This window comes from Zeus faber (genome assembly GCF_960531495.2).
Source record: "Zeus faber genome assembly, chromosome: 2".
Classification (NCBI taxonomy): Eukaryota; Metazoa; Chordata; class Actinopteri; order Zeiformes; family Zeidae; genus Zeus; species Zeus faber.
Genome location: NC_137189.1, coordinates 29,879,707 through 29,904,669, shown reverse-complemented (window position 1 = coordinate 29,904,669; position 24,963 = coordinate 29,879,707). Strand labels below are relative to the sequence as shown.

The 24,963-nt window shown below is 42.2% G+C and overlaps 1 protein-coding gene across 3 annotated transcripts in view; it reads left to right on the top strand.

Moving 5' to 3' along the window:
• The window catches only part of LOC307248088 (filamin A-interacting protein 1-like), a 91,206-nt gene that overhangs the window by 30,681 nt on the left and 35,562 nt on the right, over window positions 1-24,963 (top strand). For 2 of the 3 annotated variants that reach the window (XM_080024306.1, XM_080024308.1), the window contains exons 2-4: window positions 5,819-6,163; window positions 8,033-8,206; window positions 9,365-9,543. In XM_080024306.1, the coding sequence (XP_079880432.1) occupies window positions 5,834-6,163; window positions 8,033-8,206; window positions 9,365-9,543 (683 nt within the window). In that variant the 5' untranslated portion in view covers window positions 5,819-5,833. Of the gene's footprint in view, window positions 1-1,048; window positions 1,164-5,818; window positions 6,164-8,032; window positions 8,207-9,364; window positions 9,544-24,963 lie in introns of all 3 variants that reach the window. The other variant, XM_080024307.1, reaches the window with a different exon arrangement.

Sequence of the window (24,963 nt, the reverse complement as noted above, 5' to 3'; positions counted from 1 at the left end):
CATCAATAAGTTTTCCGAGCCCGTGAACGCCAGTGGTGCTGCACCGCTTCCTGCTGTCTCTCGATCCGATACCAACTCACCAGAGAGCCGTTTCCGCATCTTCTAACGGGCCGCGAAATTGCTTATGCGGCCCTTAATGTACCCGTGCGGCCCACCCAAGTATGGCAAACACTGCAGTTTTTGGCCAAGTTAAGAGTGAAATGCTGCGACACTTTGGAGGTTTTGGGTCATGAAGGTGTTGCCATCGCGCCATTGTTCACTCCACTCCAATGCATTTCGAGTCAGCGCGAAAATAACACACGCGATGACGTCACCAACCAATCTACAGCTAAATTCGTTGGCAACTGATTTGGTCATCGATTTTTGTCAACTATGAAAATTATTCGTTGGACCCCGAATCGGAGCCCATTGCTATGCCACAGTGTAGACATTGGTGTTACGCCCAAGTGTGTGACCTGCCATGTACATGACCCTGTAGGTGACCGTTTTTCCCACCATGCCCTAATATCTGTTGGAAGAGACCCTCTCATTTCCTGCCTGGGTTCCCATTGAGCAAGGTGCTATTTATCAAGGTCCTACAGATTTAGGAAAAATTACAGGTGAAAGTTTCAATGCAAGTAATGGGGGACAAATCCACAATCTGCGTTCACTGCAAAAACCTACTCCACACTTCAGGAAAAACAAACACGATGCCTACAGCAGTTTAATATTAAGGAGCTCCACCTACCTATTTATGCATTAGTGGCTGTAATCCAGAATCATAGTCACACCAGTGGCCGATTCTGACCTTGTATTGTGGGAGTGTGACGATTTGCGTCACCGAGGAACTTTGGCAAAATATGGCGTTAAGACAGATCTCACATTCTTTCCGGTCTAGACAACACGACTGACGAAAATATTTTCGAAAAGCTTGAATAAAATGAAATGGGACCTTAAATGGCTGACGGCTGATTGGCTGTCTGGCTGCCTTGGTGACTAACTGCCTGAGCGAATGGTGAAGCTATTCATTGAAACAATTGTGAAGTGAACGAGCCTTTTGACCCGGTAGCTGTTCAGCGGAGCCCTGGTGGTCCAGACCAGTTCCAACCGCCATCCTCTTCCAGTAACAGCAGCACTGAAAAGGCCTCCGACAGGTCCTCACCGACTGCTACTAATGACACAAGGTAATGGTAACGACTTAGGAAAGGGGAGAGAGTGAGAGAGAAAGCGAGAGAGAGAAAGAGAAAAACAAATAAATTCAGTAATAAAAATCTGTCAACACACAATGTCCAACTGCTTTCGGCAAATTTTGTTCCATTTGGTAGTCTAAGTGTCAGAAGCCTCCCGCTGGCCTTGGTTGTGTGTGTGTGTGTGTGTGTGTGTGTGTGTGTGTGTGTGTGTGTGTGTGTGTGTGCGCACAGGACTGTTCAGTTATACATAACACTACTGAACGTTTTATATAGAACATTTATGTTGTTTATATGTATATTATGTTCACTCTGTCTACATACAGACTATCTATCTATCTATCTGTCTGTCTGTCTGTCTGTCTGTCTGCCTGTCTGTCTACAGTATCTCTTGCACATCAGTCAAATGTTCAAAGCCACTAGGAGTGTTGCAGCAATAACACTCTTCATAAACTCTCCCTTCATTTCTTAACATGTGATATCTTGAATTTATATTTTAGAAATATGTCATCCTCATCGCCCAAAGCTCTGTCCAAATCCCTTACAAAAGATATGAGCACCTGTTACTCATAACCTTTCCTGTTGGCACAGATCTGTGCGCTTGCATAATGCAAAGTGAATAGAAGCGTCTTAGTTAGAAACATACGATGTAGAAAGACAACAAAGCCCGCTGAGGTCACCTCTTGGCGGTTTGGAACATGCCAGAAACCCATTCATTCATTCATGGCAGCATTGTGTTTTTAAATGATGCATGACAGTTTTCCTCATAGAAGCAGATTCAGACTTGATGTGTTTTATATTCTAACGTGGTCCTCACAAGGTGCGTTTGGAGGTTATCTGAGGTCTGTTGTATCATGTGACAGCAAATGAACTAAAGGTGCTGCAGTCAGGATTTTTAAGGCCAATCACCGATCACTGGAAGCAGTATCGGCCGATACCGCTCTATTTGAAGCCTACAATTTATTGTGTCGCAATATTTAGTTATTGAACTATTCTTACCATCATTGTATAGTGGGTATTAAAATTAAGAGATGAGAAAGTATCATGAATTGACAACTGTTTATTTATTGGCAAGCAACATGTGCAACATCTCTCTCTCTACACAACTTAAAAATAGCAACTTAGAGCATAATAATATAGCTTTTCTGTGAAATAAGATGTATAACATTCTATAAAATAAAATTTTGAATAATGTTCACTGCTAAATTTGCACATGCCAAGTTAGAAAAACAACTTGATAAATATATATGACTGAGGCAAAAAAAACAAAAATCACAGAGCCTCAATTTACTCCAACTTTAAAAACTGCAACAAAAAAAAAAAGAGAGAGAGAGAGAGCGGGAGAGGATTCATCTCTCAAAGCTTACTTCTTAAGCATCAATGACATTTTTCTTTATAAATGCTTTGTAAATAAAACATCTCCGCATTTTTGACAGCCAGCTTGTTCCTCTTCTCATCCACAATATTCCCTCCATGCTGCACTCAAAAGTCGCTCGCTATGTACACTTGTACATTGTGCACAAAGGTAGGCTTGTGTTGCTTGTGCGAGAGTGGGAAAGCGGCTGTTATTGTGCTGCCAAAAAACATAGGTGAAGCCATTTTAGCTGCGCACACACCCGGCGACACCCTGCAGCCTGCCCATCCCGGAAGCGGAGCGGAGTCCCCAAAAAATAAAACAAAAAATAAAAAATTATGTTTTGAACGAAACAAAATCGCAACGTGCATAATGAGGAAGAGAAACTGTCTCGCATTTTTTGCGTAATCTGCTCGACTCTTCTGATCGTCCTTTATACTGATTACCGATCAAACTATTTACAATGAATATTGGCCGATAACAATCGGTCAGAGCACTGTTAAAATTAACGTCTCATGTCTTGGCTATTTCCTCTTTGCACTGCTGCTAAGATGACAGCATAGAATACATTGCGCTTGATGAGGAAAAAAATGTGTGTATGCTGCCATTGCAAGCAGATGATGTTTTTGTCTGAATTCCAAACATCCATTCACGCTGTGCTTTGAATTGAAATTGGACAAGTTACAATAACATAAAATGTGGGGGTTTTTTTTGTGGGGAAATTTGCTTATTGTATGTCTGTCACGCTCCCTGACTCATATGAAAAATAAACACGACACTAAAACAATCAGCCAAGAAGTCGAAGTCGACAAGGGTTATTCCAAAAAACAAATGGGGGTCGAAACAAGGATCAATCAGGATCAGGATCAGTAAGAGAAGGCAAAATTATCTGGCAAGGAACAGGCAGAGAATCTGAGTCCAGGGAAACAGGCAGAGAATCAGAGTCCAGGGAATCAGGCAGAGAATTAGAGTCCAGGGAAACAGGCAGAGAATCAGGGTCAGTGGAAACAGGCAGAGAATCAGGGTCAGTGGAAACAGGCAGAGAATCAGGGTCCAGGGAATCAGGCAGAGAATCAGGGTCCAGGGAATCAGGCAGGTTCAGACAGAAACTACAGGAATCAGGTAGTAGTTGCAGGAAAGCTTGGTGTAAGGCAAGTGACAATCTGGCAAAGAACAAAGGGAAGTGGACTGTTATTTATACTGAGGGACTAATGGAACTAAGGGAAGGAGCTGCAGGCCAGGGTGAAGGGAAGGGAGTGACAGCAAAGCAAAAGGGAGTGGGTGGATCTGAAATGACATGAACAGATTAATGACACTGTCTTTCCCAGATTCAGAGGAGAGGGTCGATACCAATTTTATCTTTGTTAGTCCTGTACCGAGATAGCGACAGGCTGCATGCTAACTATGTTACCCCAATGCAGGGCTACAGAGTGGATCAGCTCGCCGAGCTCCTGTGAAATTTGGGAAATAAACCTTATGGCATCTCAAGGGTTATTTAAGCGATACATCTTAACAAAACACCGTTGACTGAACTGGCAACCCTACAGTCGGTTGAAAGTGGTGTTGACCTCTTGTCTTAATTTGGGTGAGACAGATAAAGAGCAAAACTCAGTTAAATGTAGTTAACTAACAGTGATTTACTGACAAACTACAGCCAAAGTCAGAGCTCCGCAATTAATAAAAAAGCAGCTTCATTTGCCAACTGTTGCTATTATATCAAGAAAATGATCTGATAGTACTCAGGATGCCTAGTAGTCTCTTTTACAGTCCATAAAACAAACAGTAAAGACAAAGTGACCGTGATGACCTTGATTGTCAAAATCCGACGGATATGTCATCCAAAAATTCCCAAATCGCAGTTATATAACATGCCTAATCCGCCCTCTAAATCTGAATACTCATAGAGAATCTAGCCTAGCTCATTATTGGTTACGTGTGTGTGTGTGTGTGTGTGTGTGTGTGTGTGTGTGTGTGTGTGTGTGTGTGTGTGTGTGTGTGTGCGTGTGTGTGTGCGTGTCCAAAAAGTGCCTTAGGCCAGAGTGTATTCGCATGAATGTGAGCGGTTCGTCACAGCACACACGTGTCTGCAAGTCGGAGCGTTGTTCCTGTTGTTGATGTTCATGTAGATCATGGATTTCGTCAGCGACTCGTAAAAAACGGCCCTGATGTGATGCAGCTGTGACTTAACGCTGCATTTCATGTTGAGGCCTCGTCATCAATGAGATTTCACAACAAACTGATGACAAATCGCTTTACACCAGTGGCAGAAACGTACATGAGTACATTTTTCTATCCATCTATCTATCTATCTATCTATCTATCTATCTATCTATCTATCTATCTATCTATCTATCTATCTATCTATCTATCTATCTATCTATCTATCTATCTATCTATCTATCTATCTATCTATCACACACACACAATTAAACCACATAGAAATTACAAGTGGATTTCTATAACATCGGCCAGACACACATGACGTTATTACATTACATTATGAGTATTTTTCGGTTGTAAATATCTCAAATGCGTGTCCGATAATGGTTAATACAGCCAGGACAGCGACGTGTGTGCTCGTTGGCTGGAAACTCGACATCGTTGAGAGTCCGTCTTGATAAAGCTCGGATGAGGTCATGCCTCGGGAGCGATTCCTTTCTCCCCGGATCAAACGCTCAGAGATCAGTCCAAGCACGTTCTCCGTTTCAAGTCTGTTTCCTCTTTGGGATATTTGGTTTGGCTGTGCCGCGCAGTACTAATAAAAGCAATAAATTCCCCACCAGCGGAGCCGATCTATGGTGTATGATCTATGGTCCATGGCCCGTGGCGTAAATTGATTTATCATAGTCAGATGTAGCACCGTCGATGGGTCTGGGGAGTCGGAGCGAACCCTAGACCAGGACGGTGACACACCGCCAGATCATCACGTCAGCCCTGTCACAGACCAGATGCCACAAAGAGCCTTTGTGTTCACAACACACAGTGAGGACGAGCAAAGGACTGTATGGTATTTCTGTTTGGATGTGTGTGTGTGTCTGTGTGTGTGTGTGTGTGTGTTATTCGCAAATGAAAGGAAACAGTGCTAATGATTGTAAACGGGATCATAATAACGTCTTGTAAATGAAATAACAGAGGTTCAAGGATCCCTTGAAACCTCTTGAAGACCCTTGGGCCCACTGCCTTAGAGGGCACTGCTGGTGTCTTTTTACCCATTGTACCGCTAAAGGTACAATGGGTAAAACGCGAGACGTTGCTCATTCTTCTCCCCTTTTGTCCCCGTATTATTTGGTCTCACCAGCAGGGGGTGAAAACCATGCGGTCCCGGAGCAACAGCCTTGAGGACACCGCCACCACCAAGGCCAAACCGGCCGCACAGCGGTTGAACTCTGACCCTCGCGCCGCCACGGAGCGGGAGGAGCCGTCGGGAAGGGCCGGGAGTCGCAGCCGGTACCGGGAGCCGGCAGTGGCAGACCAGGAGCCGCTGGGCACCGTGCAGCGGAATCAAAAGGCCGGACAGAGCAGCGGTAGCGGCAGCGGCAGCAGCGGGAGCACCAACAGGGGTGGAGGTGGCAGGGAGAAGGGCAGGGACCTCTCCAGAGACGATCTCCTCTTCCTCCTCAGCATGCTGGAGGGGGAGCTGCAGGTGAGGAGGTTATGGGTGCTTTCAGTGCATGCTTTCATCCAGTCCCTGATTAAAAAGAATAAAAGAACCGTACGCAACGTAAATTCAAGTAGAGTAAAAAGCACAGATATTTGCTTTGAAACGTAGCGTGATAAATGTCCGAAATCTCCCAAAAGCAAATATACTTAAGTAAAGATAGATATTCAAAATGAACTTCAGTACGGAAAATAGAAAATATTAACAGAAAAAAAGCCCTTTCAAACAGTTCTTCAATAGCGTGAGCCAGAAAAGGTTTTGGCAGGAAAAACAATAGTTATGTACGTATGGTAATTAATTAAGCGAGACCTGAAATTTGTAGTTCGCTAGCGGCCATCAGCCCCAGATCTCTGCCAAATACTGAAAACCCCAGTACTCAAGCTGATGGAAAACCCACCGTGCTCAGATTTTCACCTAAAGTTTTCCTTCCCCTTGTGGTAGAAAGACAGCTCAGCGGGTGGAGTCGGGTGGAGCAGAGCAGAGTGGAGTTGGAACACTTCTCCATGACTAAGTGGGCGTGGCATGGCACCAACTGGGCCAGTCGGAGTAAGACGCTCTGGTCCAGGTCTCCCGGGTAGCTCTCTCCAGACGGACGAAAAGCCTCTGTTAACGCACTGCGAACAGCTGAGAGTCGTTTCTGCCAGCTCTTCACCCGGGGGAAGCCTCCAGCGCTAGACAGACAGGAGACACTCAAATCAGGAGACTATGTTATTATGTGTCTAATACGAAAATAAGGTCACGCGCAGCAAGCGGAACCTTTTCCTATTTAATTTGTGGGACGATTACATCACCTTGTTTCTCACGTTCAGGTTTCTATTTTGCCTCCGTAGAGCAGAAGACATTTGAGCTGAGCACAGAAATACTGACTGTCTCATTGATTTTTATATTAATATATTTCCCATTTCTAATTCCGATTGGTTGCAGAATACCTCTTTTGAACTCAGGGCCCGACAATAACAGTTGCCCAGTCTCCCTGGACAACTGGTTTTGGGCCATTGTCAACTATCTTGTGTGGTCAAGCACTTTACACATGTAAAAAATGTATATAAATAAGTGTGGTATACCTCTGTATGTTTATAATAATAATAATAATAATAATAATAATAATAATAATAATAATAATAATAATAATTAAAAAAAAGTTTAGAAAGTTCCTAAATGTCCACCAAGGACATTTTGTTTTCCTAGCACATTTATTCTGATATTGAAATATTTATTATTATTATATAGGATCATTATCACTCAGTTATAAAATGATTGACATTATAGATTTAAAGTCTTGGCTACCACTTGTCAACCACTTCTAAAAGTCAGTTGTCAAAAAGTATGAATAATATAAGTATGTATATGTAATGTAAGTATGTTTATATGTTTAATGCATTGATGTGATACATATTTGATTGCAGTGTTCAGAGCTCACATAAAAAAAACAATGGTCCCTAATAATTATAAAGTTAAATAATAAAAATGAAACAAAATCGGCGATATGCATTAAACCTAAAATATTCAATAAAACAATAAAATACATCTAAAAATAAGCTATGAACACGAAACATATACCTTAAATAAACAATAAGGGAGAATGATTTGGCAGTGAACCTAAGATGAACAATAAATAATAAAAATAAACTTACAATTTTACAATAAGAAGTAAAAATGAACCTTTACATGAACAAACAATAGCAATGAACCGAAAATCACATTTAGGCAATATATGATAAACCTCTGAATTTTTCAATACACCTGTGTATAAACAATTCACATTCTGACCGCCCACTGTTTGAATACGTATGATTTGGACGGTGTATTTTTGGTTTTGTATTCTCCTGAAACCTCCCCGTCTCCCTCCTCCAGGCCCGGGACGAGGTGATCACGGTGCTGAAGGCGGAGAAGACGGACCTGGCGCTGCTGGAGGCCAAGTACGGCTTCGTCACGCCCCACAAGACACTGCAGGCGCTGCAGAGGGACGCTGTTCAGGGCAAGGAGGACATTTTCCGGGAGGACATCTATGAGAAGCCCATGGCAGAGGTGTGCGAGATAAGCTAAGATAAGATAAGATAAGATAATACTTTAATAATCCCCGGAGGCAAATTCAGGCCTTACAGCAACAAAAAACACTGTGCAGTCGAGAAAGTGATACAGATTGAAATGAGATAAGAAATAACACATAATGCATACTATCTATGTTCACAGTTAACTATTGAGCCCAATAGTGGCAGTGGCAGTGGCAGTTAGTCTACATTAAGAACAAGTTCCAGTGTTGCAGCATTAATAATAGAATTTAGCACAACTTTACTACGCCTTTAGTACGACTCCTGGTCTTACAGGTTTTAGGAGAACTGCAGCAGTGGTTGTTACACAAGATAATGTATATTGAAATGTACCTGGCGGAATAAACTGTTTCAGATTCGGATTTCTGAGACGATAACACTATTCATCCCCAATGGGAAATTCAAGTAAAAAATGAAATGAAATACAATTAACATTTACAGTATGGACACATCTTTAAACAAAAATTAACAGGGACTACTACAGAGAGTACGACTGTAACTTGATAGTACTAGTCAATAAGCTGGTATAGTAAATATGTGTATTGCAAGATAGTCATATATAAATGCCATTTATCATATCTATTTTCTAACACTGTTTAAATACTAAAATAGCTCCATTTCTGAAGATATCTGAAAGGCAAGGGTATTCAATGGGTAAAATATTATAAACGCTACTGAAAAGAATAGAAGAAAACTGTTAACTGTGACATATTGTTCAGCAAATAAAATCTATGGTATCAATCTCAAAAAGGGTGAAGGAGGCTAAACGATTTAGGGTTGAGGGTTGAGGTGAGAAAAGGAGCATTTTGAGTCCCGAGGGTCTTAAGTTGATGTCATTCAAACAATTTTTATCTCCAGTAATTGAACGTAGTTATAAGGGGATATAAAATAGAGTTCTCCTAGTCGCTAAAACAAGATAAACTGCGGAAGATTTCTCGGCCCAAAAGTCCAAATGTACGTCATTTTAACAAGATAATAGAAAGCTAAGAACCTTTTGACCTTTTTGTCTCAAACATCATACTCTTTGAGACGGACAAAAAGTGTGATGCACACGCACAGACACAGACTTTTTCACATCCTAAAAACAAAAAAGTCCCAATCCTAATGTGTGTGTGTGTGTGTGTGTGTCCTCCAGCTGGACAAGCTGGTGGAGAAGCACCGCGAGACGCACCGCAGGATGATGGAGCAGCTGCTGCTGGCGGAGAAGTCCTACAAGCAGGCGCTGTGCAAGTTGGAGGACGAGAAGAGGAACCACGGCGACTTCATGAGCAAGAGCGACGAGTTCACCAACCTGCTGGAGCAGGAGCGAGAGAGGTCAGTGCTGGGACGCCAACAGCAAAAACAAGGTGGACGGCGCGAAGTGAACTCACGAGGGGCATTTGTGGAGGCAGACATGTCGGAAAATCTCACAATCAGCTCAAGCAGAGTAGAATGAATTATTAACGGCAACCAGTGCAAGAACGAAACAAGTGTCTATATGACTCAAGACTAAAATAATATTTATTTATTTAGCATCGTTTGAGTTTGGCGTCTGGGCTCTGTCCTCATCACTCCCAGCGATGTGTACAGCAAACATAGGAATACTTAGAGAGCTAGAAATATAGGAGTGATGAGCTTGAATCCCCCCTTTGGATAGTAGACTTGAGCCCAACAGGTGGATGCCGTGGAGGTGGAGGGAGCACAGCAACGGAGCAAGCATCAAAGCAGGCAGGTAGGGCAGGAGGGACTGGCTGCTTTAACAAGCCGGCCAATAAGGGCGTGGAAGTATGTGGCGTTGTCAAGTTGTCAGACAACTTGACAACGCCACCTGCTTCCACGCCCTTATTTGAAGTAGCTCCGCAAGCTATGCATCATTTGTATAAAATAAATGAAATAATTCAGGTAAAATGCAGCAATAAAGTCCATTAGAATAGCAAGAAAAAAATAACATAACATTTAAAACCACTTGAATATGGAAATGTTCTAATAGTGACTGTGCATCAAAGAAAGTACTATTCTCTATTTTATTTGAGTCCTAGTTATCTGTTATCCCCCTTGATGAAGATAAATTTCCCTCTCTAAGTAATAACATGAAAACCAACAGAATCTAATAGAAAATACACAGATTGGAAAACGCAACAGAACGGTTATCATATTGTGGGCTACTCCACCCACAGGTCCAGGTTGAGGAGGGAGGTTATTGCACATATCTGTATATACAAATAGCCTATCCCATATACATAACTTTATTCCTTTTACTTCTATTTTGTACCCCCACTCCGTATTGCCTTTTTGAGTCTTATTTTATTTTATTTTATTTTATTTTATTTTATTTTATTTTATTCATTCACTGAATTACATTTTAGGAATCAGTTAGTTTCAGTTAGTTGCTAGGTAGGAATTAGGTTAGCTATAATGTTCGGTTTAGTAACTATTGTGCATAATCTCCGGGTGCGTTGCAAAGACATTTCACTGCATATATGTATAAACGTATGTATATGTACGTGACGAATAAACCTCTTGAATCTTGAATCTTGAGACAAAGACTTTTCCCAAGAAGGATCTGCCCAGGTGTGGTTTTTATTAAGACAGAACGAGAAAAGTTTGCTGGCAACAAGGACATAAATAACATTTGGGGTTTGTCAAGTCGTCGGCAGCAATCTGGTCGGCGGCTCTGGCCTGGGCACCACGCCTCCTCACCGAAAGACAAACCACACCTTAGAAAGCTCTCCCAGCAGGGTCGGACCGATCAGCGCCCATGGTGCTGATCAGGCCGACCTGGAACAGCTGTGCCGGCGCGGGAATAGGCCAGCGCTGTACCCCGCAGACTGAGGCTAAACCAAGCCCCCTCCGCTGCCACACATGTGTCAGTGACACACACACACACACACACACACACACACACACACACACACACACACACACACACTAATCACACCACACCATTGCACGTTGGCTGTAAGGAGGTTTTCCTTTTGCATTGTGAGTTGGCGTGACGCGCCATGTCTGTTCTGCGTTACGAAAAAATATCGGAGAGTCCGAGCTCATGTTTGACAGATGCCAGATCGCCATGGCGACAGCTCACAAGGCCATTTCGGAGTCTTTTCTTTTTTTCCATATCCGAGATTCCAGATTTCAGCTTGAGTGCACACGTGTGTTTAGCAAGTTTTAACATCTGCCATTTTCATCTGCCTCTGTAACACACAGCCGTGTTTGTGAGGTTGTGCTCTTGTGTGTGTGTGCGTGTGTGTGTGTGTGTGTGTGTGTGTGTGTGTGTGTTCCGCACTGTCTTTCTTCTTACCTCATTCCATCCCTGAGTTGTTTGTCCAGACAATTCTCACTAGAGACATTGTATATACATTTCCCTCCATCCACATATTAATGAGTTATGCTACATGTCTGTAAGGAGTCGAGTACAAGGGGGGGACACTAACACGGTTAAAGTTTAATTTGAGGCCTTGTCTACACGTATATGAAATAATAGTGCAAGGATGTTTTGGAAAATCTCTCTGTCCGCACGAGAACGGAATGATTTAAATGCAAACATCGGCACGCCAGTCCAGTAGTGGGTGATACTATGTCCTAAAACTTGGTGTCAAACACCACAGAAGAACATTAGGAGCGTGCGTATCGACCTTCTTTATAATATTCACACACAACACTGTACGGAGGCCGCTCCTGAAGTTGGAGAGACTTTTTCAACTTTTAATGGAGACACAACAACACGATGGTCGTCGGGCGTCGCTCGTAGGTTTCTGACGCAAGTTGAGGTGCTGACGTCAGCGTTTTCAAGAAGCTCCGTTTGACTTCCACACCGACACACGGAAAAATGAGATTTGAAAAAACTCCATCCTGGAAAGTGTTTTCCCAAAGCTTTGTTTCCAGTTCCTAAAACACTATTTCGGTGTGGACGGAAGGGTAAAACACAGATATATGTGTGGACAGGGCTGCAGTTTTATGTAATATTATTATGGATCCAGCCCTGAAGGGGCATGTGCCAGTTAACAGATGGCTGATACTGATGACTGATACGCACCAGAGTAAGTTTTACAAAATTAAAACCTCATATCACTGTCAGAATTTATAGACATTCCAGAGATATCAATGTACACAAACCTCCTGAATTACAATTTCTATTAACAATAACAATAAGCAATTACATTATACAAGTAACATGTATTCATTGTGGATGTGTTTTGAAATACTTTCATTCATTCATTCTGTGTTTTTGGTGTAGCCCACTATACGACATTTATTTCATTTTATATCCTCTACAATTGAAAACGGTTAAACCACTTACCTTTATTTATAGGTTTATAAAACAAATTATTTTTGTGAAGACAGTTTTCTGTCGATTTACAAAGTGCCATAACATAATTATGTTCCCCAAAATGGATTAATATTTGTGATAAATACCCATGCTGACAATATTGACTAAACAAATCGTGGTTATCATTTTAGCCATAATCGTCCAGCCTTACTTCAGAAATATGTCCAGTCTGGCTAAAATTATGGGGAACACAATAATGACAGAATCTACGAACACAGAATCTACGAACATGGTTAAGGTGTTGTTTAAACACCTTAACTGTGTGTCACAAGGATCCCGTGGTTTAAATTTCATCCAAATCGATCCACATATGGAGCAGAGACGAGTGAAAAACCGAACAACACTGATCCCAAATATTCAACTGTCTCGGTTATCTGACATGTCCCTATTCGTAAACAAAATGAATGAGATGACATCTACAGTAAAACGCTTTATGACGTCATCATACTATTTACTATAAATGTACAGATTCAGATTGAGAATGTCCATTGCCACCGTGTCCAGTGTGCGGCGTAGACTCTGTAGTTGTTTGACGTTACCAACTATCAAATTACGTGTGTATTTATGTACCTTCTTACCTGGTAGAGGTCGGTAGATCTGTTGTATTGATATATTATCTCCATAGTCCCCATTACTTTGCTAGAATAATGAAAAATAAGGAAAAATAATAATAATAATAATAATAATAATTTTCCAAAACAACTGAAGCGACTGACTGATGTGTTCAATATCCAGCGAGGCGTCGGACAAACAGAAGCCGTGCAATGGTAATTACTCAGAGAAATACCACAATGTTTTTGGTATTTAATTGAAACATAACTTTTTGAAAGTTTAATTCAAGGAAAAAAGTCAACAATTCGATTCCGTCGAATCGACTGCTATCGTAAATCTACGTGAATACATCATAATTGACGTATACAAGACACAACGTCACTACCATCACTGAGACTCCAGATGTATTTACATACAACAAGGTAAGTAACAAAAATGAAAATATTTCGTTTAAAGTAAAAAATATATTACTTTTTTTTTAATAAGCGTCATGTACAAACATTTTTCTACACCTAAACTTAACAAACTCTAATGAAAAGGCAGAAAGTGTTTGTATTATTAACAAATTTTTCTATAATAATTCGTCTCGACCTCTGGTTGAAATGAGATTGCTTCAAACGTAATGTCATGACTGTTTGATTCGTGGAATTACATGAACACAACTACATCATGTTTGTAAGTTCAGTAAATGTTGATCCATTTCACAATTTTTTTTAACGTGTACCTTAGATGAATAAACTGGAACCTGTGTATTGCTGCCTAAAGCTATTATTATTATTATTATTATTATTATTATTATTATTATTATTATTATTATTATTATTATTATTATTATCATAATTGTTGATGGTATTATGTGATTGCCATTGCTATATATTATTCTTTCAATAACAATGGGTATTCCCAGCTCGACTGTTAATACCTAACAAAAGACGAATAATATAATCTATAATGAAATCTAAAATACTCCAAAAACAATTTATCATCATGGGGAAAGGGAAGACGAAACGGAGGTTATTGGTATGCCAGTTAATGTAAGGGTTTGTTAAGATAAGACTTAATACAATGGCAGGATGAAGTTCTGCATAACATAATAGAGCTACTGCACACAGACACACACGCACGCACGCACGCGCACACAAAACTCAGTGCACTGACCCTTTACTTAATCAAGATACAGACATGTCATCATGATCACCCCCAAGCAGTAGGAAATGGAAAACCCCAAAGCAGCATTTTGAGTAAACGACATTTCAGTCGTCCTTCCGAGCCCTAGGCCCAGAATTAAGTTCAGCAACTTCTGTTCTGCTCTGTGTTCTTTTCCAAAACTGTCAAGAGCAGTGGGGCGTCTGAAAAGATGACAGCACACTGTACATACTGCAAAAAGCTAGTTAGTTCATCCTAATAATAAATCGGTTTTTGTATTTTTCAGCTGTTTGAAAATATTTGATTATAAATTTCATTTTTACTTCACTTTTTCTTCTAGTTTATTTTATTATTAATTCAAGCCTCCGTTTTTCAGACTGTTAAGATTTTTTGTTTTCATAAAACATGACTTTACACTGTACATACTGTAATAATTTAGTTAGTTCATAGTGATAATTAATATTTATCATTTATACGCTATAATAACGTAACCTGTGCATTGTATCACATTTTGTATATTCTGTATATTTTTATATTTTTCTTTCGGTTATTTGTATACATTTGACAATTTGTAATTTTTTTTTAAATTGTATTTTTTGTATTTTTTATTCTATTTAATTGTATTATTATTTATATTCTCCATTTTTTCTGACTTAAATTTTCAAGCTTAATCGTCTGTATTGAAATGCAGCAAACCTCACCACAAATGGTGAGGTTTGCCAATATGTAAATGTACCTGTCAGAATGAACTCATTCTGACTGTGATTCTGACGACAAACAGCGCTCTAAAAGCTGTTTAAAAGGAAAACAAATAAACAAACAAACATGGAGGAGCGGTTGGAGCTGCGCTGGGACGAGCGCGGCCCTGTTCCCGAGCTACAGCCGGCTTTCATTTCATGCTCGTTTAATTCATTGTTGCGCGATGCATTTTCGCGGGATGCGATCACTTCCCTTGTTCTGGGTCCTGGCGAGAGGCAAGTTGTGATTACATCCCCTGGTAATGCACACACACAGCCCCCCTCTCTCTCATTTCCTAATTTCCCCAAACGGGGACACAGTTCTAAACTTATCATCTGTAACCCGTAGAGGCTCATATAATCAGAAACAGAATCTGAATCTGTTTTTTCCGCCATGTACATTTACATACTGTATACTAGTAATTTGTTCTGGTAAGGTTTGGTGCATTTCTCCCCAGACAATTACTGTAGCATAGAAAAGCAGTCTGGAAAAAAAGGAGAATAAAATAATAAAAAATCAAAGTAATAAAATAAAATTTATACAAAATAATAATACAATTGATTTTCCAGTGACTTCCCTGACAGTAAACAGAAAACAAAATGAATACTTGCCAGGGGGCACCAAGCCAATAGATAAATAAAAATAGATATAAAAGAAAATACACAGAAATATTGTCATTTACCAAATAGTTTGACCTTTTTTAACTACCACAGGCAGTTACAGTTTTCACAGCTTTTTTTGTGAAGGGAACCTCACGAATCGTATTAATATACATTTCCAATTCTTTATAAAAAAGAAAAAGAGAGAAAAAAATATGAAAGGAGGCTTATTTTTTATGAATTCATATAGGTTCCGGTGGGGTCGAGGGTCAGGGGTCGGGGGTCGGTCTAAATTAGTCGCCGATGGAGCGCCTGTCCCTGAGTGATGACCTCATCGAGCGGCGGGTACGACGGCAGCAGCAGCAGCAGCAGTCAGCAGGGGTGTGAGAGTGAGAGCGGCGGCTTTAACTACCAACAGATGTGACTTAGAACATGACTTCAGTGCACACACGCGTATACACACACACACACACACGCACGCGCACACACCCACACACACACACACACACACACACACACACACACACACACACACACACACACACACACACACACACACACACGCACACACACATGCACACACATACATCAGACCAGAGCATAGAGCTCCCGCCCGCTGTCCTTTGTTCTCTCAGTGAGTGGGTTTTCCGGACCTTTTAAAGAAAGACTTTTAGGACTGAAAATTGTTATTCTGAATACTGGATAAATTTGAATGTAATATTGCTGAAATGTTCCTATAACTACTGAAGTTTGAGGTCGGAACCGCAGTGACAGTGCAAAGACTCGTCCACATGTACTGTAAATGGATATTTCTGAAAACACATTTATTCCCCTTCTCAGTCCATACGAGAGCGCAAGACCTATTTAAAACGCTGACATCAGCACGCCAGGCCAGAAGGGGGTGATAATATGTCCTAAAACTTGGTGTCAAACACCACAGAAGAACATTAGGAGCGTGCGTATCGAGCTTCTTCATGATATTGACTCACAACACTGTACGGAGGCCGCTCCTGAAGTTGGAGAGGCTTTTCAACTTTCAATGGAGACACAACGACGCGATGGTCGTCGGCCGTCGCTCCTAGGTTCCTGACGCAAGTCGAGGTGCTGACGTCAGCGTTTTCGAGAAGCTCCGTTTGACTTCCACACCGACGCACGGAAAAACTGAGTTTTGAAATATCTCCATCCTGGAAGGCGTTTTTCCAAAATCGTTGTTTCCAGTGACCTAAAACATCGTTTTGGGGTGGACGGGAAGCCAAAAAGCAGAGAAAATACATCTACTATCGTTTATAATATAATATAATAATAACGTTTATTGGAGCAATTCACAAATTAAACATATTTTTGTTCTTGTTTCTCTTTTTGTTGACATGGACCTGGACTTCAAATCTTGTGCAACATCAAATCAGAATTTCATTGGCTTGTATCTCAGACATTCTTTGCCCAATCCCTTAGCTTTTTGGGAGCTTTGTTCTCGCATGCCAATTTGGTTTACTTGGACTTATGTTTCATGAGGAGAAGATTTTCAAAGCTTTTCCAAGATGAAAATCTATCGAGACTGACTTATGTTCTGGAGGCAAATTTGTTCAGCATGAGTAATACCATCTATAATATTTCAATCTGAAACTGTATCTTGGTATATAAGCTATAATACCAAAGGTTTTAGTGGTGATATTTTAATGATTTGATTTTCTCATGCTTTTGGTTCATAACAATGTTTAAAAAAAACAAAAACCAAAAAAAAAATAGGAAAACCCTGACGTCACAGTCATCGCTGGCATTAACTTTTTTTTGGTTCATGACCTCTGATTCATTCACGGCTCGTGGAAGCGAAGCACAGAAAACCTGGAGGAAGTGGAGCTTCTTCATGTCTTTACGTGGAGATTTTATCAGATGAATTTAAATGGAACCAGCCGTTGCGAGTTTTTTTTTTTTTTTTACATATGAATTTTTTTTTCGCTCCCGAAAGCTTCTTGAATTGACCAAACAATAAAATCGAACTTCCAGCTGAGTTCGTGCTCCATCAAAGGACGACGTGGAAACAGCCATAAAGAGAGCCTGGACTCCAGAGGTTTAAAGGACACAAAGTCCCACGGAGGGTTCAAGACGCACAATGTGACAAAACGGGGAGCGTTCTAAAATACAAATTCTCTGAAATTCAGCTGAAAGGAGCCTTTCCAACTTTCAATACGGAAGCCCAGTAGCAGTTAACTCGACACGGCGCCACCTCCTCCACCTTTGAGGAGTTCACGGGGAACTCAATATATCTTCATGCCATCTGGAGGACTTATAGCCGGAGCAGGGTGACATCACTGTGCGTACAAGGTCTAGAACATTCCTTGGCCGTGCTGTCATCATGGCCAGGATGCTTATTATCCAGACCTGCCCTCCTCTCCCAAACAGAACACATCGTTTCGATTCTTTCTTTTTTTTTTCTTTTTTTTTTTTATGAGCTGGAATTCCAGGTTATTAATGATCGGCCGCCCCGCCGCCGCAGGTTCATCTCCCAGGCAGGGCTTGCGAGCTCTCGAGCGCGGGGCTGCATACAAGCGGCCTCAAAAAAAAAATTAAAATAAAATAAAAACCCTTGAGGAAGTTGTCGGGCAGCTGTTCCGCAGCATTTACACACGTATTCCGCTCGCACGCATGAACAGGATCCGTCCTCACCTCGCCGTCGTTAAGATGCTATCTGCGCTATCAAAGCTGTTTTGGTGAGGAGGCAGGAATCTGCCGCATCCATCAGCCCTCCCTGACAAGCTCGGCTTCCCCCGCTCCGAGCGCAGGGCTCTTAAGTCTTTCATGACTCGGAACGATACTGTGGCACACCTGTAGTCCTGCCCCCCCCCCCACGCATACTACACATTTCTACCGCCAGGTCCAGGCGTGGCCTGCGAAATTTGCTTTAAAGGACGATCCAGCGCAGAAAATTGAGAGCCGAGGGGAAAAAAAACAAACTGTCATTGAAGCTTTTCCTAATGCAACGGGAAAGGGTTAACGGCAGCCGGGGCACAGACGACGACGACTGAAGATGGTGTATTTTGTCGTATTTGGTTGTCCAGGCCAGAAATTGGCCAACTCCTAGTACACATTCAGTAAACACATTCAGCGCTGGATCTGGTGTACAACTTGGCTAACGACGGCCTTTGAGGGGGGCGGGAAGCGCGTTAGCTTTAGAGTGTGTTGGTATTAAAGACGACATCGAACCTCCTTTCAAAACGAGCATTCTTTTCCTTTGAGGAGAGGTTTCATCACGGCTTCATTAAACGGCGCCACGAAGAGTTTGTTTTCTTCCCCCTCCGCTCGAAATCGCTCCTTTTATGGAAGAGCAGCGCTCTGCAGAACATGACGTTGCTCAGATGTTTGCAGTGGTGATGCTGCAGCGTGACCCTGACCCGGGGGCGGGAACGGGACAAATATTACACATACACTGGACGTGACATGCGCGCACGTTTTGGGGGCGCATCTGTAAATACGTCAGAGGAGCAAACGTGCTGCTGTTCCCGGAAAAGCCCCGCTGGAAATGGTATGCAGCAGGGCTGGAGCGCCGTAGTCTGGAGTCTGTCCTCATTTTGGAGAACTTGTGGATCGGCCTGGCCTTGACTCTGAATGCAAAATATAAGATGATTTCGCAAGTGAAATCATGTGACTTTTTTTTTTTTTCCTTTTCTTCTTTTTTTATATTTGAGGATATTATTCTAATGGCATTCTTCAGTTTTTGGTGGAAAATTTTAGAGTCTTTCCCAGAGTCACACGAGAAGGTCGCAACCAGTTTCATCCCTGTGTGTCCATTACCAAAATAGCAACGGGCTGCATGCTAATTGTGTTAGCTCAACCCGAGGCTGCGGATGGGATCAACTAGCATAGCACCTGTTTCCCCTTGAACCTGGCCAAAGATAAAAAAAAAATTGTCATTCATTCTTTAGAAATTAATATCAAACGTAACATTTGATAAGTTCAATAGGAATATAATTGATTTTCTTTGAAATGGAAGCTGACTTACAGGCACCACAACAGCATGCGTGAACTCTGAACTCACATTCTAACCCACTGGTCTTGACATGTCTCACTCACCTTGGGTGGTCTTAACGACAACACTGGCTTGCAGTTTGGTGTTTATGACTTCACTTGGAGGGGTGCAGTAAAAATGTCCTTTAGTGAAGGGCTTTTAGCCCCTCATATAAAGAGACAAAACACCCAAAAGTTAAGACTTAAAGGGGTACTGTGGAAGATTCACTAGCTCTAGCTGTTGACATGATGAGTAAACAACCGTGAATGTGCGAATCCGTCATTTTTTTTTTAATCGATCCCATATTTTCTGCTTTTTTTTTTTTTGGATGGAAAGTTATAAGAAAAAGCCACTCAATGTGTTGACGTCATGCGGTTGCTACTCCATATGCGGTTTCCATTGTTGGTGGCGGAGTCTACCATCAGGATTGAGCAAACAAAGCGAAAGTCAGCCAGGGTTAAAGCCTAGCATAGTTGGGGTCAGCCAAACGTCGTTGTGGATTCACCTCAAGTGACGCAGAAAATGAAAACAAATCAATCGACAACGGCAGAAGAAGACAAACTTTTGAGGAACATGTCCATAGCCCCGGTGTACGTGATCCATTGACCAAAGCCAGTCCTTGAATGTTGCGCTCTGACATATTGACATGTGTCTGCAGCCTCAGCACCAGATAAACAGATAAACAGCTACTGTGTTTGAGCTTTAAAAAAAAAAAATAGAAAACCCTCTGTTTGAGTATTTGCAACTCTGAGACGGAGTGATTAGACCCGCAGAGCTGTCGCTGCACGGCCTGATGTCGTCACATCCCGCTGACAGAATGCCGCACTCACCACCCTCTCAGCGCTGGCTCAAGAGCCGGCTTTGAGTTAAGACTCAAGCCTTCCTTGGGCTTGTTGAGATGAAGGTGCGATCCGCCCTGCAACGTAAACTACTGCATGGTACTGTCCCAATGCGTTGTCCCCCTTTGCTGGAAAGATGTGAGAGTTTTGTGAATCCCACACGGCGGTCGGCGCGGCGCCTGCAGAGAGTCTCACGGTCTAGTCGAGCTTTGTTTTCCCGCAACCTCGCCGTGGGTAAAAAGTAGCTCATGTTCGCAAATATTTATTTAATCATCCAAGATTGTATGAGCAACATATGTGGAATTGTTCTGTGCGCAGGGTACCTCAGGGTTTAGGTATGAGACTGGACCAGGTTATCAGACTGGAAGGTGTCTCCCGTTAGTTATATGTGGAGATTTTGTTGATTTTTAGACTGTTTTTGTCCCGTACCTTGACGTGAGTCCATACATCACCAGTAGCTTCTCCGGTCACTGTGTGGAGAAGAAATTCATCTGGAACTTTTTCTGAAGCAGCCATTCGATTCCTATTTGCGCTATGCATGTGCTGCCCAAGAAGCTGTTTCCACGGTCGGTGGCGGGGTCCGCCTTTCCCGGTAGAAACACAAAGGCCGGGCGTGCCAAGGAAAAAACAAGACAAACCAATCGACGAGAAGAGGGAAAACTTTGGAGAAAAGAAAGTGACCGTTTTAGACCGAAGATGAGGGCGAACGCGGATGTCGAAAAAGAGACAAAATGCTGTCGTTTTGAATGGAATTCTGGTGCATCTGGTACACATCCTCAGGATACATGACCACTATGAAGCAGGTCCAAAGACATACAAAATTATGTCAAAAAAGCACTCCGAAGTACAATGTAGGGATCAGTTATAGATTATTGATTACAGTATTGCCAATGTTCTCCACAATCTGCCTATTAATCTAAATGAATAATTAGGGAAGCCCCTGCTGCTTGTTTGTAGCCTTAAACCTCTATCAAGGTTTCAAAAAATACCCCCAGAAAACCACTCGGGTATGGGAGTGATATGTGAGCTCATGTCAGGAAAGAGCTCAAAAAAGGAGGACAACTCTAAAACGTGGCTCACGTACAGTCGGACTGACATTTCTACTCTCGCCGTGAACCGTGCTCGGCCTCTGCCAGATCTGGAGACGTGAAGAAAATTTATGGCGGGACTCAAATTACAGACAGGGAACAGAGAGAAGCCCAACGAATGACATGGAGACTCCACACTGCGGAGGATACTTTTCGTCCGGCGAGCAGAAGCCCATATCCTCTGATTTACCTTCTGCTCCCGCATTCGTTCCAGCCGACACCGTCTTGAGTTACGTCTCGGCAAAACGTGGTGAGGGGAGGCGAGGAGCTGTTATGCCCTCCCCACCGCCACACCACCCGCCGTCCATCCAGCTGTGTCCGGCCGGAGGAAGCGACAGCCACAATCGGGACGTTAGGTCGAACATTGAGCCTGTAGCGGCTCTCGCGGCCTGCGAGGTGTGGGGGCTTCCAGATAGTGGAGGGAAGGATGTTGAATGACTCGAACATGAGCCCAAGTAGACGCCATAAAGACACGTTAAGATACATTTTTTGCCCATTGTGGCATTGTTTTGTTCATATTTGCAACAGAGTAACATGTCAAGACATGTCCCCCTATGAAGTGAATTTATGCAGATGTATTTATTTTTAGAGTTTTAGGTCATTTAGCCTCATAGTAGCTGGGTTTGGGCAGATTGTCGATGACATCGTCAGCCAGCGATCGATGGAGTCGATCGCGATTGACATTATTGACAAATAACTCGATATTTTTTTTATCCGGCAGGAAAAATCAGAGCATTGAAACGGTGTAGGTGCAGTTTACTGTGTTCTGAAACTAATCCATAAGAGCGGGAGTGGAGAGGAAGAGAGCGAGAGAGGCGCTCTCTCCCTCTCGCGCTTTCCACTCAGAGCTGTTTTGGATTTATTATTGATTATTTTTAATGCTCATTGCGTAGAAGTGTTCTTATATGGCGTGTAAAAACAACAAAAAAAAAAAGATGATGACATGATTTCCCTCTCGTTGGGGTGACTATGTGGTCTAACCCTCATTGTGAAGTGTGTTGTCTGAATCAACTACGACCACAGAAATGGAATTTCTTTCATATTCTTTCATATGGAATTTATTTTGTTTCCCTAGTTTCTTACTTGTATGGATACAAAACATTTATCTAACCGGTGCAGCGGGCATGGGGCCGGTCCTTTGGCGGCGGGGAGCAGAGGCGCTCCTCCGGCTAGAAGGCCGGCTTGGGGCGGTGCTGGAGTGGCTCGGAGCCCGGCGGGTGGGGGGTTCAAAGCGGTCCCCACGGAGTGGTCCCCACACTGCAAACATTTCATGGTCCCGCATGCGGAAAAAAAGGAAATAACCTCTGATTTAATTTGGGATTCTAAATCGGATGTGAAATGATCGAATGATACACGGCCATTCCGGTCTATTTATGTGTCAACGTCCGTAATGGAAAAGAGGTATCAGAGAATTGGAGTGGAGTTTTTTTATTTATTTCTCCTCCAGACAGCGGGTGTCAGTTCCCCGAATCCCATGCCGGTTTTCCGGTGTTTTTATTTTCGAGCTATTTATTTTGTTTCCTACTAGTATGAAACAACATTTTTAAACAGAACTGAGTTAAAGGACTGTCCTGTTCTGTCCCGTTCCAAAAATCTCCATGTCTCCCCGGTGTTCCGTTGTTATGGGACTTACTTTAGTAAAAACTCGATGTTTTTGTGTAAACAACTTTACTTTACTTGTAAATAATAAATCATGCACTTCTGTAATGGGGAGACCGCATTTGCCCAATTGGACTACCCATTGGGTTCTAAACGTGCGCCAATTTACGGCAATTTATAGAATCGTAAATTGGCAATTGGAATTTTGCGCAATCATCAAAGCCTGTTCGAAGCCATATAAGGTCACAATAAACTGAGCTCTCTGTGCCGACAAAATTTAGAGCAGATTATTCAGAGCCCCAAAAGATTGTTTTTTTCCTCATCTTGGACTGTTGTTATGTTTCTAATGTATGAAACATGGTTGGGCCCGACGCTGACTTTAAGAAGTGGTTGCCCAGTTGGCCACATGTAAGAGCTGTTGAACTGACAAAATGGAATTTTTATGATTTAATACTTGACTGATAATTGAGTGATTTCAGCCGGATTTTTCATAACCCAAAAATGTTCACCAATATTTTTAGTTTGTTTCCTTAATCTGAGACTTAAGTTATGTTTCCAATGTTAAAACATGACAGGGCCCGACACAAACTTTTAAGAAGTGGCTGGCAGCCATGCAACAGCTGTTGGCTAGACTAAGAGTTTGGTTGCCAAATTGGAATAATTAAATACATGAGTGATAATCGATAGATTGATGGATAGAGATCAGCTTTGCTAATGATGCAAAATAATTGACGACAATCCTTTTATTATAGAATCCAGTAAAGAATAATGGGGTATAGAGGGAGAGACGTTGAGATATTGTGCCTACATGGTATGCGCAATATCTGGTTGTGCCAGCAGGACTCCCGGGGTACTATTACTCTTTAAACCCACAAACAAACAATCTTACTTGTTTGCCGTTTTTGATGTAGTCAATCAATTTGCTTCTGTACATAGAGGTATACTGCACTTTTTTTTTTTTTTTTTTACTTGTGAAAAGTGCTTGACAGTGGCCCAAATCTGGTTGTTCGGGAGCGGGGCAACTGAGCAACAGTTACTGCCAAATTCTGGACATGATATGTATTCCTACTCGAGTCCTTTTACTCATCACTACTTCTACTTGTACTCCAGTAAATGACCTCTGCAGCAGCAGTTAGTCTGACTAAAAGAAGGATTCCCACTTCATATATTTGTATATTTAACCTTATCGACTGTAAACACTAAGGTAATGAGCCCTTCCATCAGGTGCCGCTCAGTCTTGAACTTTCCACACATTTAAATGCAACATACAGAGAAATTTTACTGCATTCGTGTAAGATTGAAAATAGCTCTCGTAACTTTCACCGGGCCCGAGGAAGCCCCTCATTCCGAGGTGGTAATAACTGTTAGTTATTGATGTTTTTACGAGGCCGCGGGCCGCAATTTAGTTTTCCTTGACGGAGTTGGTCTGACGTCTACGTCCAAAACAAACATCACTGTGTTTACTTGTTTGTTTGAAATCCCGACTCGGGATTTCAGACGACAGTAAGGGGATGTGTTAGGACCAAGCAGCCAGGCCGGGCGGCAGTAGCTCCAAGAAGAAGAGGTAGAGTGATCGTCCAGCAACCAGGTTGTTGGTGGTTTGATCCTCGGCTCGACCTGCCTAATTTGCCAAGGTGTCCCCTAATTTGCCAAGACCCCCGACCCCTAACAGCTCCCGGTGAGCTGGCTGTCTTCTCGCACGGCTGGCGCGGCTGTCGGTGTGAATGTGAGGCATGTAACATGTAAAGCACTTTGAGTGGCCTTAGTGGCTAGAAAAGCGCTTTATAAATGCATCCACAAGGTCAACTAAATTTGACTAACCTGGACTTAACCCAAACTGACCTGCCACAAGGAAAAACAG